We start from the raw sequence: 14,497 nt of genomic DNA on the forward strand, positions 1-14,497 counted from the left end.
GTGGGGGCAGTTGACGTTGTCCTTTAACGGGTGGGGGGCAGTTGACGTTGCCCTTTAACGGGTGGGGGGCAGTTGACGTTGCCCTTTAAGGGGGGGGGGGGGGGCAATTGACGTTGCCCTTTAACTGGGGGGGGGGGCAGTTGACGTTGCCCTTTAACTGGGGGGGGCAGATGACATTGCCCTTTAACTGGTGGGGGCAGTTGACGTTGCCCTTTAACTGGGGGGCAAGTTGTCTCATAGATGGAATAATAAGCACAGATGCAGTATGAGACCAGATGTAAGCAGAACAGGCTGTCTAAGCCATACAACCTTCAGGACTCTGCCTGGGTGTGTGTGTGTGTGTGTATGTGTATGTGTATGTGTGTGTGTGAGTGTGTGTGTGTGTGTGTGTGTGCGCGCGCTACCTTTACTCCAAGGGGTCTGGGAATTCCCACAAAAAGATGGTCGAGGAAATTAGCACTGCGTCCCAGTCCGAGTACAGTGTAGGGCAACTGGAGAGAGAGATGGGCTGACTGACTGAGCTGTCCCGCTACAGAGAGAGAGAGAGAGGGGGGGGGGAGGGAAATGGAGGGAAATAAATTAATCTGGAAAATAAACTAAATTAAAATGTTATGAAGTACTTGAGCACCAACACAATTTAGCAGTGTCTCATCAAAATAAACACACAACATACTAACAAAGTTTAACACGGTACAGAATCAGTAATCGTGACCTGCCATTGAAACTGGATGAAAACATAGAAACCAAAGATTTAGCTGTTTGTCTACAACTACCACTTAAAAGGAGAAGAGATGCCAGGTAGAGGGAAGCAAGGAGAACAGAGACAGAGGTGAAGAGAGGGGGAGGAGAGGTGTGGGGGCAGAGGGGAGCCAGAGCACAGCACAGATAAAAGTAAGAAAGTGAAAGTGGTACATGCACACACAAAGGCTCAGGCACACGTTGACTGATACTGCAGTCACACCCCCCCCCATCACTTATCATCCTTTCCACTAATGTCACTATGTGGTACAAGAAGAGACAAAACCCCACAGGAGAGATCTGATTATAATTAGAAAACAGGTCCCATACCGTTCCAACAAAGGGTTCTCTAATTGTGGCAATCACAAACACAAACACACACACACACACACACACACACCTCTTTAGCTTCTCAATGTACAGAAAAGACTTACACTTAAAGTGCATTTTAATAAACGATGCACTAAGCTCCACTTTCTGCTCTGATCAGTTAGTGTTGAGATGGTCAGAAAGCTTCTCAGACCAGCCAGTCTGATCCCTGCTGACGGTTAAGCCTTCTTATCAGACGCCTGGCGTGCGCAGCATTTAGCTTAGCGAGGTCCAATCCCACGATGCTCTGCTCCGTTTTTACGACCCGTATAGAATCTGTTCGGTTCCCTGCGGTTCTGCTGGCATACAGTACCATATCAGAGAGACAGAGGATACTCTCTACTGTGCTCCAGTAGACATTTTATAGGAGCTGAGGGCGTGCTTAGCCTGTCTGAGCTTCCTTAAAATGAACAGCCTCTGGTGAGATTCCTGTTCCAGGTGGGGGCTGTTAAGACACTCAGAGAGATCCTTTGTTATGTGAACTCCCAGGAATTCGGTGTCGGTCACAATCTCCACGTCCACCCCATGTATGAGGAGAGGGTGATGAGCACTCCCCTCCTGGATAAATTGAAGTCCACAGAGGAGAAGGTACTTGACTATTAATCAGAAGGTTGCTGGTTTAAGCCCCACCACTGCCAAGTTGCCACTGTTGGGCCCCTGAGCAAGACCCTTAACCCTCAATTACTCGAGTTGTGTTCAGTCAGAGTTGTAAGTTGCTTTGGATAAAAGTGTCAGATAAATGCTGTAAATGTAAATAACCAGATTGTTAGGACACCATTCAACCACACGTTGAACCACTTGCCTGTACTGTCTCTCCTCACTGTTCGATATTTACCCCACTACAGCAATGTCAGCCAGAAAGAACAGGGGTGCAATCATGGGTGAAGAGGATAAAAAGAACCGGACTGAGCACAAAGCCCCGTGGCACCCCCTGCTCAGAACTGAGGAGCTGTCGAGGGGCTCTGATTACCATTCTCACATTTCGAGGTCAGCTGGTGAGGAAATCCATAATCCATGTTCTCGGAGTGATATTCCTAGTTGAGATCACATCATCTGTTGTTCTGTCTGCTCTATAAGCAGATCCTTGGGATCACGGCTGTGATATTAGACAGCACGAGCTGCTCAAAGCATTTCATACCTACTGGAGCTGACCTGCTGGGCACAGGGACACCGGGCTTAGACAGGTAGGGGGTGGGGCTTTAAGACAGGTATCTTACTCTAAGGGGAGGTTAGTGTTGGAGAACCCTGCTGGAATGCTGGTGTGTTTGTCATCAAAACAGGTGAAGTACTGGTTCAGGATGTCTCAGCTGGTGCGTGGAGCGACTTTCAAAGTGCTCTTCTGCACACTGCGTGTACATCGCCTTAGCTTCCTTCATATACCTCTTCAGTTCTTCACAGGCTTTTGTGAAGGCAGTATCCTGTACCTTCTCCAAAGATTGTTTGTTCTTATCCAGACACGTGTTTTTTTTGGTGGTTAGTACTTGTCCTAGTGCAGAAGTCACTGCAGGCCAGAAGAGATGAGGTATATTCCTCCAATCTGAGCTCCTGTCTGAACATATCCCACTCCATATTCTCTCTTGGAGTAGGGTGGCCTGGGGCTCTATCCATAACTGGGAGGCATATGTGCATGCACAGGGTAAATCAGAGGCGTTATCCGTAGCTGCAGGTAGACTGGAGGTTGTATCTGGGGGTAATCTGGGGACTCCATCTGTGTCTGGTCGTAATATGGGGAATATATTTTCATTTTAGGGTAATTCTGGGCTGTATATATCTGGGGTTAATCTGGGGGCTCCATCTATATGCGGTGGTAATTTCATCTGTTGATAACCCTAACCCCAACCATTTTTAATTGTTTTTTAAAGAATGTGCAACAGTTAAAACACTTTTTGGTGTTTCAGAAGTGTGGTAATGATTTTACATCACAAACGTTTATTTTGTGGGGGAAGGGACAAGCTCAGAGAAAGGATGAAATGGGGGTCATTTCAAATCTTGTTGGTCAGGTAACCCTTGCAATCTATACCTCCAGGCTCACTCTGGATTCTGGGTTTTCAAAGGATAATATTGAAAGGTTTTTTACCACTGCATTGTGACAGAGATATTATTTACCCTGTAGTGGCGGGGGAGTTGACTTAACTGAGTGGCTTTGATTCTCAGATAAAGCATCATATATGTGAAGCCTTCTGTTAAAGGAAAGAAATGAGGAAAAAGAAAAGATTGTCAAGTTTATTGAATAAAAGTCCCCATCAAAAAAAACAAAACAAAAACAAACCCTCTCTCAGACACACACATGCACACGACAGTGAGGGAAAAGGTCGGCCCATTGCTCATATGTCAGAGAAAGCAGCCAGAGTTGCTTAGTAATGTCATTAAAGAGAAAAACAATTAACTGTGTGTAAGACCGAGAGAGAGTCTGCTAGTATTCTGGAGTCCATTAACCTGAGTAATTGTAAAAGCAGAGGGTCTGTGTCTCATTAATCAACCCAAACCATCGACTTTCCACATATGCTGAAAAATCAACCGAGTAGCTGAAGTCTGACTGCACGCCCACTCTGTGAAACCTCTACACCCGCCGCGACCAGCCCTGATCACAACCCAGTTAGACAGTTACAGACAACACACCCAGAGACACAGCTCTCGACTTGAGGGACAATACAGTACAGTAAATGTTACTAAGCACCAAAAAATATATATATAAATAAATGTTAAAAAACAAACAAACAAACAAAAAAACCTTTTTACTACAGTATTTAGTGACATTTACTACAGTATTTAGTGACATTTACTGTACTACTGAAGCTGTGGAGTATCTCTCTCCTCTCCCAGTTCAGTAAGCTTTACTGGCATGACCATATAGACCATATACCATTAGAGACTCACTCTCTCCTCTCCTGCAGTGTCTCTCCCCTCTCCTCTAGTCTCACTCTACCTTCCTCCAGTCTTTCTCCTCTCTATTCTCTCTCTGCTCTCCTGGGCAGGAAGGTCAGAAAGCAAACAGACAGGAATGAAGAATGGCCTGTAGTAGTCCCCCCCCACTCTCCCTCTCTCTCTGGGAAGACTGGCCAAGCGGGTTGGAGGGCTTTGCTAGCAGCAACACTCTTTCCCCAAACAGTCTCTCACACACACACACACACACACACACACACACACACACACACTCACACACACTATTGTCCAAATCTGAGCAATGTCTTCCAGTACCTCTCTCTGGACACAAAGGGATTAACACACCCAGACGAGTGGACCCCCTCACCCCAGGACCACACACACACACCCTAAGACCACACATGAAAACTCATTTACACAAAACAAACAGAACAGACAAACCACCACACACACCACACTACTGCACAAAATCTCTCTCTCCCACACACACCCTTTTAGATGATCTAACAGAAAATGTGTGACTTCTGCATGTGTGCACGTGCTTGTGTATGCATGTATGTGTTGGGGGGGGAGGGGTCCATTCTGTCTGTCCTCATTCACACAGGAATGCAGACAGAGAGGGACTGAGAGAGAAAAAGGGGGAGCAGACAGAGAGAAAAAGAGGAAAAGGGAGAATTATATGAAAGAGGAGACATAATTATGAAGGAGAGATTTCAAAAGCCAAGACTGTGTGTGTGTGTGTGTGTGTGTGTGTGTGGGTAAATGCACTAATGGAATATAATGACAGAACTCATGTCTCTGTGCTTCCTGTCGTCTTGGCAATAAAGGGACAGGAGGTGATGAAGTCTATTACAGAGGAGAGAGGCTCCCACAGAGGTCATTATCATCATCATCATCATCTCACACACACGCACGCACGCACACACGCACGCACGCACACACACACACACACACATATATATATATATAGCATATGGCTATTTTTGTACCTTAACAGGTTATCAATCAGGCATTTGCCATACGTTACATGTCTCAGACAGATGTAACTACCTAAGAAGACGAAAACGCGAGACACTGCACCCTCCCCATCACGTGTGTATCAGACACATCTACCCATGAAGAAAAATACACAAGAATACACATACTCGCTGTCATTAACACACTCATATTAGTAACATCTGTACACCCACTCATTCAGGCAATTATCTAATCAACCAATCAGAGGCAGAATAAAACATAATACATACAATCAGGTAGACGTTTCATAGAATGAGGAGAAATCTGGTTGAGATCTCATTGTGTCCTGAATGTTCCTCGTGGAATCCATGATGTTATATTTACATTTATGACATTTATCTCACGCTTTAATCCAACGTGACTTACAATTCTGACTGAGTTCAACTTGAGGGTTAATTGAGGGTTAAGGGTCTTGCTCAGGGGGGCCCCAACAGTTGCAACTTGGCAGTGGTGGGGCCTGAACTACCAGCTACCACTGCCACCAACCTGCTTCTGGAAACCTTGTGTAATTTTTATGACCCCCCTCTCTCTCTGTACATACACACACACACACAACTTCATTTATATCTGAATATGAATCCACTTCAGCCTTCTTCATTTTGCTGGTTATGTGACAGTATCTTACTGAGCCTCCCCCATTTTTCCTAGACAAGACTTTTTTGGAGCTAAAATGTGTGAGCGCACACACAGCGCGTCTCTTGCTGTAAGGGGACTTCTTGTGTGTGTGGCATGATTGGAGGGGCCGCGAGAGAACTCTGCATGGTTTTGAAGACCGATGAGCCCATAATGAAACGCCCATGCACCTCTTTCCTTGTGATTTTCAATAACAGCAACTATAAGCCGTTTAATCCAATTATACAGGATACATGAGTGGAGGACCACTCCGACGTGTTCTACCTACAGATGCATGTGGCATTATACCACTGTATTACAAAATCAAAACACACAAAGACATTCGAACTTGCAGAAATAGTGAGTGAAAGGTACACACACACTCACACACCCGCACACACTCAGAGACAGGAAGAGAGAGGGAGAGAGAAAGTGAGAGAGCAAAGGAGTAGAGAAGAATTGAAAGTCTAATCAGTCTTGGTTCTGTCTCTCGCATGTGCGAGTATACATGTGTGGACACGTGTGTGTGTGTGTGTGTGTGTGTGTGTGTGTGTGTGTGTGTGTGTGTGTGTGCGACTGCAGTAGCAGGGGTGCATGGGTTTGTTGCTGACACTTCACATCCCTCCACATCATCTGTTCTTTTTATTGCTCTAGTGCTGTCGTCACCCAAGACCCTAGACTCTTCTCTTCTCTTCACGCTGGCTAACTGACACACTAAAATAACTTTTCATATTCTCAGCTGAACTGATGACTCCACACATACTCACATGATCCAGTCCATCACCAGACTGCCCTGCAGGCACTTTATTAGAGGATGGGTTAGCTACTCCGTGTGTGTGTGTTTGTGTGGCACTGCCAATCTCAGCCCTACACTGTGTCTCTGTGTGTGTGTGCGTGTGTGTGTCTCAGCCCTACACTGTGTCTCTGTGTGTGTGTGCGTGTGTGTGTCTCAGTGCGTGTCTCAGCCCTACACTGTGTCTCTGTGTGTGTGTGCGCGTGTCTCAGCCCTACACTGTGTCTCTGTGTGTGTGTGTCTCAGCCCTACACTGTGTCTCTGTGTGTGTGTGTCTCAGCCCTACACTGTGTCTCTGTGTGTGTGTGCGTGTGTGTGTGTGTGTCTCAGCCCTACACTGTGTCTCTGTGTGTGTGTGCGTGTGTGTCTCAGCCCTACACTGTGTCTCTGTGCGTGTCTCAGCCCTACACTGTGTCTCTGTGTGTGTGTGCGTGTCTTAGCCCTACACTGTCTCCGTGTGTGTGTGTGTCTCAGCCCTACACTGTGTCTGTGTGTGTGTGTGTGTCTCAGCCCTACACTGTGTCTCTGTGTGTGTGTGTGTCTCAGCCCTACACTGTGTCTCTGTGTGTGTGTGCGTGTGTGTGTCTCAGCCCTACACTGTGTCTGTGTGTGTGTGTGTCTCAGCCCTACACTGTGTCTCTGTGTGTGTGTGTGTCTCAGCCCTACACTGTGTCTCTGTGTGTGTGTGCGTGTGTGTGTCTCAGCCCTACACTGTGTCTGTGTGTGTGTGTGTCTCAGCCCTACACTGTGTCTCTGTGTGTGTGTGCGCGTGTGTGTCTAAGCCCTACACTGTGTCTCTGTGTGTGTGTGCATGTGTGTGTGTGTCTCAGCCCTACACTGTGTCTCTCTGTGTGTGTGTGTGTGTGTCTCAGCTCTACATGGTGTCTCTGTGTGTGTGTGTCTCAGCTCTACACGGTGTCTCTGTGTGTGTGTGTGTGTGTGTGTGTGTGTGTCTCAGCTCTACACGGTGTCTCTGTGTGTGTGTGTGTCTCAGCCCTACACTGTGTCTCTGTGTGTGTGCGTGTGTGTCTCAGCCCTACACTGTGTCTCTGTGTGTGTGTGTCTCAGCCCTACACTGTGTCTGTGTGTGTGTCTCAGCCCTACACTGTGTCTCTGTGTGTGTGCGTGTGTGTGTGTGTGTGTGTCTCAGCCCTACACTGTGTCTCTCTGTGTGTGTGTGTGTGTGTCTCAGCTCTACACGGTGTCTCTGTGTGTGTGTGTGTGTGTGTGTGTGTGTGTGTGTGTGTGTGTGTGTCTCAGCTCTACACGGTGTCTCTGTGTGTGTGTGTGTCTCAGCTCTACACGGTGTCTCTGTGTGTGTGTGTGTGTCTCAGCTCTACACGGTGTCTCTGTGTGTGTGTGTGTGTCTCAGCTCTACACGGTGTCTCTGTGTGTGTGTGTGTGTGTGTGTGTCTCAGCTCTACATGGTGTCTCTGTGTGTGTGTGTGTGTCTCAGCTCTACACGGTGTCTCTGTGTGTGTGTGTGTCTCAGCTCTACACGGTGTCTCTGTGTGTGTGTGTGTGTGTGTCTCAGCTCTACACGGTGTCTCTGTGTGTGTGTGTGTGTGTCTCAGCTCTACACGGTGTCTCTGTGTGTGTGTGTCTCAGCTCTACACGGTGTCTCTGTGTGTGTGTGTCTCAGCTCTACACGGTGTCTGTGTGTGTGTGTGTGTCTCAGCTCTACACGGTGTCTCTGTGTGTGTGTGTGTGTCTCAGCTCTACACGGTGTCTCTGTGTGTGTGTGTGTGTCTCAGCTCTACACGGTGTCTCTGTGTGTGTGTGTCTCAGCTCTACACAGTGTCTGTGTGTGTGTGTCTCAGCTCTACACTGTATGCACTGCAAGGGCTTCAGAGTTCAAAGCAGCACAGTGGAGAGAGTGAATGGTCTTTAGCCCAAAACCACCACTACTGACAGCTATCAGTTTTTCATTAAATACTATGTGGTGTTAGCTGGCTCTCACACCCCCCCCCCCCACCCCCCACACACAGTCACTCAGAGCAGGAGAGTAAATGGACCATCTAACCTTTATCTAAAATGCACTGGCCAGGGTTTATCAGCAACACCACACACACACACACACACACACACACCTGTCTGCAGGTGATAAAGCAGAAGTTCAGGGAAATGTTGGTACATATGTATGAGTGAGTGAGCTTTCTGCAGATGTTCAGTTCATGCTACAGACTTTCCCCTCTCCCCTCCCTTCTCACATCCTACCCTCCCTCTCCCCTCTTTACAACCCTCTCCCCTCCCCTCGAGTATGAACGGAATGGAATCTGGATAACCCTTACGTTTTTAGTTAAACTCTAAAAATTTAGCTGCCATGTCCAATGTACTGTGTTACCAAACAGGACCTACACAGGTCCACACGGAGCTGGAGCTGTCGTACATCTTGGACCGTTATCTCCAGCCTTTCAGGCTACAGGACGCCCTAGTGCATTGGTACCATTCTCCATGAACGAATACACCTGAACCAGGTCAACACACTAATACTCAGTCACTCAGTCAGGTGCGTCAGTACTGAGGTACCAAAGCTGGGGAATTGGGCAATTCTGACTATCCTTTGTACTGATTCATCTCTTTTCTCTAAACAGCTTCTTTTCCAGTGATGCAGTCTTTTATTTTGGTGTGGGAGCTGTCCACTTCCTGTTCAGCTGCAGTACTGAACTACATTACCCACCAGCCCTTACGCATTGTCCTTGCAAGTGTCGGAATAGATCATCTCTCTGTTCAGGTAATTCTGTATTCATTTCATACTTCAATGTGAGAAAGCCACTGTTCTTGTGTCCAGGTTCTTAAACAGAAAGACACCTGATTTTGGACTTGTGAAGTTATAGTCACAGAACATTACGAAAAGTATATTCTACAGATGAGATGTCACTGCTCTATCCCAAACACACAGTTATTACCCTCACACACAAACACTGCTCACTCTCCCCCTCTCTCTCTCTCACGTACGCGCGCACACACACACACAGAGCTGTAGGAGCGCAGTCACCTATAAGCTTCCAAGCCCAACACAATTCATTAGTTTAAAAAAAATAAATCACTGTTTCCTTATACTCACTTGGCATGTGGTAGCCCCCAGATCTATAATTCCAGTTATCTGGAAATTATTCACATCTTTTAGTCCTTCGGTAATTTATCTCTGAATTACCTCTCCTACATCTCCCTGTCTGCGCTAGAGATATTATCTACTCTCTATCATCTCAGCTCTCTCTCTGAAACACACACACACACACACACACACAGTCACCTACAGGCTTGAAAAGACATTTTACAGTTCATTTAGAGAACAAAATGGATTAGCAGGCCTATCGGAGGTCATCTCCTTTATTTGCACAGGTTTTGGTCTTAAGCCTTAACAGGGACAAGACAGGACTCGCTGCAGACCCAGGAATCACAAGCACATGCACGTGCGCGCATGCGCACCTCCCCCCCCCCAATTTTCAGCGTTTGGCCAACAAAAATTAAATCCATGATCTTGGTATTACCAGTACCAGAACCCATGACTGTGGTATTACCACAACCTTGTACCAGTACCCATGATCTTGATATTACCAGTACCTTGTACCAGTACCACAACCCATGACCATGGTATTACCAGTACCTTGTACCAGTACCACAACCCATGACCATGGTATTACCAGTACCTTGTACCAGTACCACAACCCATGACCATGGTATTACCAGTACCTTGCTCTACCAGGTGAGCACACACACACACACACACACACACAATTTTCCTCTATGCTCGGTGTCCTGTGAGCGTGTCTCTGATTGCTCCTAAAACAGATCTAGCCTGACATTTCATACCTTTTTCTCATCTCATTTAAATCTTACAGCTCCATAATGAACTCACCTGCCTCCCTGTCCATCATGGCTCTGAACACAGTTATTTCTGCCCTGTAGGGCAGTGATCAGCTTCTACAGCCCACGCGAGCCCCCGTCCCTCTGAGGGAGAGGAGCACAGGGGCAGACAGGGTACGTCACCCATGGAAGCTCTCCGGGCTGTAAAGCCCAAAAAAGGACACCTGAACACAGAGCGTTCCAGTGCTTGGTTAACACTGTTGACCCCTGACACGTCTGTCCAGCACTGGAAACGTCTAACACTCTGCATGCATAACACATGCTGTGGTTCCTCATAACTGAAAGGGTTAAAAGGTGGAAGGACACAGCATTCCTTTTCCTTCCAGCATGCAAGACCTGGGCAACAGCACTGTGGGTATTGTGCATGTGGTTATTGTGTAGTGTGTGGGTATTGTGGGTACTGTAGTGTGGGTACTGGGTATTGTGGGTACTGGGTACCAGTGTTCTTACTCACCTGAAGCGTTCTTCAGGTACCCATTAGAGTCCACAGACATGTACATGACATATGGGCCAGGCTGATTGACTCCAAAGGGCTGTAGGAGGAAAACACACACACACACACACACACACACACACACACACACGCACACAGACACGGTTACTTCCATGCTACAGGCACATGAAATTAAACTTAAAAAATCCATACATACATACATACATACATACATACATATATATATATATATATATATATATATATATATATATATAAAATATACACACACACATATATACGCGCACACACACGAACACACATACACACATACACATACGTGTACATACACACACACACATTATATAAAATATACACACACACACACACATACGTGTACATACACACACACACATATACGCGCACACACGAACACACATATACATACGTGTACATACACACACACACACTATATATATATATATATATATATATATATATATATATATATATATATATATATATATGTTTTGTTTTGTTTTTGAACAAAAGCCACCATGAGTGTGAGGCAGAGCAGACAGATCTCATCAGTGATCTGTCCCCTGCCCGTCCATATCCTGCCACACAAACTGTGTTGTGACAGTGCAGATGTTCCCCGATGGCGTCCTGTGGTCTGCTGTCACTCACTGCTCTGAGGCAAGCACAGTCAAGCAGTGTATGTTTGGAGACTCACTAACCCACCCACCCACCCACGTTTGCCCGAGGTGTCCTCACCAGCCTGCCACTGCCTGCTTATATAGACGTGCGTGCGTGTGTGTGTTTCCCTGCCCTGGGGCTAAGCACGGACGTCCAGATGCTACAGCCAGAGTGTTTCAGTCCTCAAGAGCTGCTGTCTACCTGCACGAATCCTTCAGGGGACCAGAGCTGCTCCACACAGTGGAGGGTGGAGGCAGGATACTGCTACCCTCTCCAGCCATTTCACTTCAGGCAACCCATCCTCAGAATATGCCCCCTAGCTGGGGGTTGTGGAACAGATGACGCTCAGAGTCTCCCCAACCACAGCAGGAGGGCGGAAAGCTTCGTAAAATCATCCATGGACGTTTGCAGCTAATCTGTTGCCATGTTTACGAGACTTCACATGCATGGTGAGGCTAAATTTGAAAAGTGTGACAGTGGCATAGTGGTGAAGAGTTCAGAGCACAGTTACCACTCCACACACCTAAACTGTGTGTGTAATTATTATTATTATTACCACTACAACTACAACATACAACATTGTATTTTGTACAATCATGTTAGTAAACCCATCTTTACGGGGGTGTGTGTGTGTCAAGATGGTGTTCTCATATGAATATGACCAGTGTACTGCTCTTGTATGGCTTCTTCATTAACGCTACATTAGCTAATTATTTTATGGTGCGTATGTATGCACTGATATAGGCTCTCCTGTGTCGGACAACTTGTCATAGTGTGTGTGAAGCCAGGTATACACACACACACACACACACACACACACACACACACACACACACACACACACACACACACACACACACACACACACACACGCACGCGCGCACACACACATGTAGTGTGTGCAGTAATCTCGTCACCTTGCCCATAACCACAGCATGACTCTCTGACCTCACACTCACACACACACACAAGCCCTCCTCTCCTCACACAAGACACAGTGATACAGGGCAACGCTACGGACAGACGCGTGGAGAAGACTGGGAGAGAATGAGAGGGGAAAAGTTTCCTCTAATTGTTTAACATACACCTTATGTATTTGCACTTCTAGGCATCAGCAGGGATCCCTGTATTCTACACTATTCTAGTTCATTGGTATGTTGGACTCTAACCTACTGTACTGTACTAGGCTGTACTATATGAGGAAATGACAAAGCACTTTTGTAAGTTGCTCTGGATAAGAGCGTCTGCTAAATGCTGCAAATGAAAAAGAGTGAGGGGGAATATAGTGAGAGGGGAGAAAAGTGAGAAGGGCATTTAATGTTGTAAATGTTCACTTTAGTTGTTTCAATGATGCTTTGGCAATATTGTAACTGGAGATATTAATGGAGCTTATGGAATTAAATTGATAGAGTGAGAGAGAGTGTGAGTGGGACAGTGAGGAGAGGGAGAAAGATAGAAGGATGAGAAGTCCTGACGGTAGAGCGATAGAAGGATGAGAAGTCCTGGCGGTAGAGCAATAGAAGGATGAGAAGTCCTGACGGTAGAGCGATAGAAGGATGAGAAGTCCTGACGGTAGAGCGATAGAAGGATGAGAAGTCCTGACGGTAGAGCGATAGAAGGATGAGAAGTCCTGACGGTAGAGCGATAGAAGGATGAGAAGTCCTGACGGTAGAGCGATAGAAGGATGAGAAGTCCTGACGGTAGAGCGATAGAAGGATGAGAAGTCCTGACGGTAGAGCGATAGAAGGATGAGAAGTCCTGACGGTAGAGCGATAGAAGGATGAAAAGTCCTGACGGTAGAGCGATAGAAGGATGAAAAGTCCTGACGGTAGAGCGATAGAAGGATGAGAAGTCCTGACGGTAGAGCGATAGAAGGATGAGAAGTCCTGACGGTAGAGCGATAGAAGGATGAAAAGTCCTGACGGTAGAGCGATAGAAAGATGAGAAGTCCTGACGGTAGAGCGATAGAAGGATGAGAAGTCCTGACGGTAGAGCAATAGAAGGATGAGAAGTCCTGACGGTACAGCCATAGAAGTGGAGGGTTAATTACAGCATAATGGTGATGGATGAGTGAACTGGTCAGGAGTTCACCTGCCCCACAGGTGAACATGTCAAATCCATTCATCACTCATTCAGACAGACAGACAGAGACAGACAGACAGACAGACAGACAGACACACACACACTCACCTTCACTTTCTCCGGACAGTCATTGGAGCAGATGCCACTGAGTACTGGTGGGGGGAGAGAAAGTTGTTAACATTTCTGACATTCACACTTTTCCCTTTGATTTAAAGATAAAGTTCTGTGACTGCACAGTTAAAGTAACATTAAAGCACCTCTCTGCGTTTTTTTCTCTCTCTCTCTCCCTCTCTCTCTCTCACACACACACACACACACACCCCTGCTGAGACCAGCTGCAAAACACACCCAGTGTAAATTAAATTACATTGCACACAGAATAATGAGATGAAAAAGGTTTCCATGATTGTCTTGACCACACAAAAACAGAGACTCTCATATAAATGGAAGAGAGACACTTTATTAGATGGGAAAAAAAAACAGTCAATTAGCACTTTATTAGGCACAAAACTGAGCCTGCGTGAGATGTTTTCACCTAATGACAGTCCTTATTAAACTGTCATGTTCACATTGACAACCTTAGATCCTATCAGTGAAAACTCCCAGCCAAACTTCCTAAAGTAACAAAAGGACCCTTGTTCCATGTCTTCCAACAGCAGATAAAGCGCCACAATACTTGGCTTGTTAATTGGTATTGTAGTGCTGGCTTTTCCAACACTGAGATTTCAAGAAAAGCAGCAATATGCTAATAAGCTCACACATCCTTTGAGTGCCTTGAGCATGTGACCAGTCTCAAGTGTTGTTGATTTTGTTAACATTATTATTATTATTATTATTAAAATTCCTATAATAATAATAATATTATTATTATTTCTATCATTATCACAATAATTATTATTAGTAGTATTACTATTATTATTGCTATTATTATTATTATTATTGTCGTCACGGACCATGCACAAAATACATTAATCTCAATAGATATGCTTTACACCAGAGTTAGC

General features: G+C 46.0%; 1 protein-coding gene across 3 annotated transcripts in view; it reads right to left on the reverse strand.

Annotated features, from left to right (window-relative positions):
• The window catches only part of itfg1 (integrin alpha FG-GAP repeat containing 1), a 96,220-nt gene that overhangs the window by 13,631 nt on the left and 68,092 nt on the right, over positions 1-14,497 (reverse strand). For 2 of the 3 annotated variants that reach the window (XM_027018675.3, XM_081706210.1), the window contains exons 13-15: positions 13,602-13,645; positions 10,737-10,815; positions 405-529 (exon numbers count right to left, since the gene is read on the reverse strand). In XM_027018675.3, the coding sequence (XP_026874476.1) occupies positions 405-529; positions 10,737-10,815; positions 13,602-13,645 (248 nt within the window). The remainder of the gene's footprint in view (positions 1-404; positions 530-10,736; positions 10,816-13,601; positions 13,646-14,497) is intronic. The other variant, XM_081706209.1, reaches the window with a different exon arrangement.

This window comes from Electrophorus electricus, chromosome 23 (assembly GCF_041902795.1).
Source record: "Electrophorus electricus isolate QZ-2024a chromosome 23, ASM4190279v1, whole genome shotgun sequence".
NCBI lineage: Eukaryota > Metazoa > Chordata > Actinopteri > Gymnotiformes > Gymnotidae > Electrophorus > Electrophorus electricus.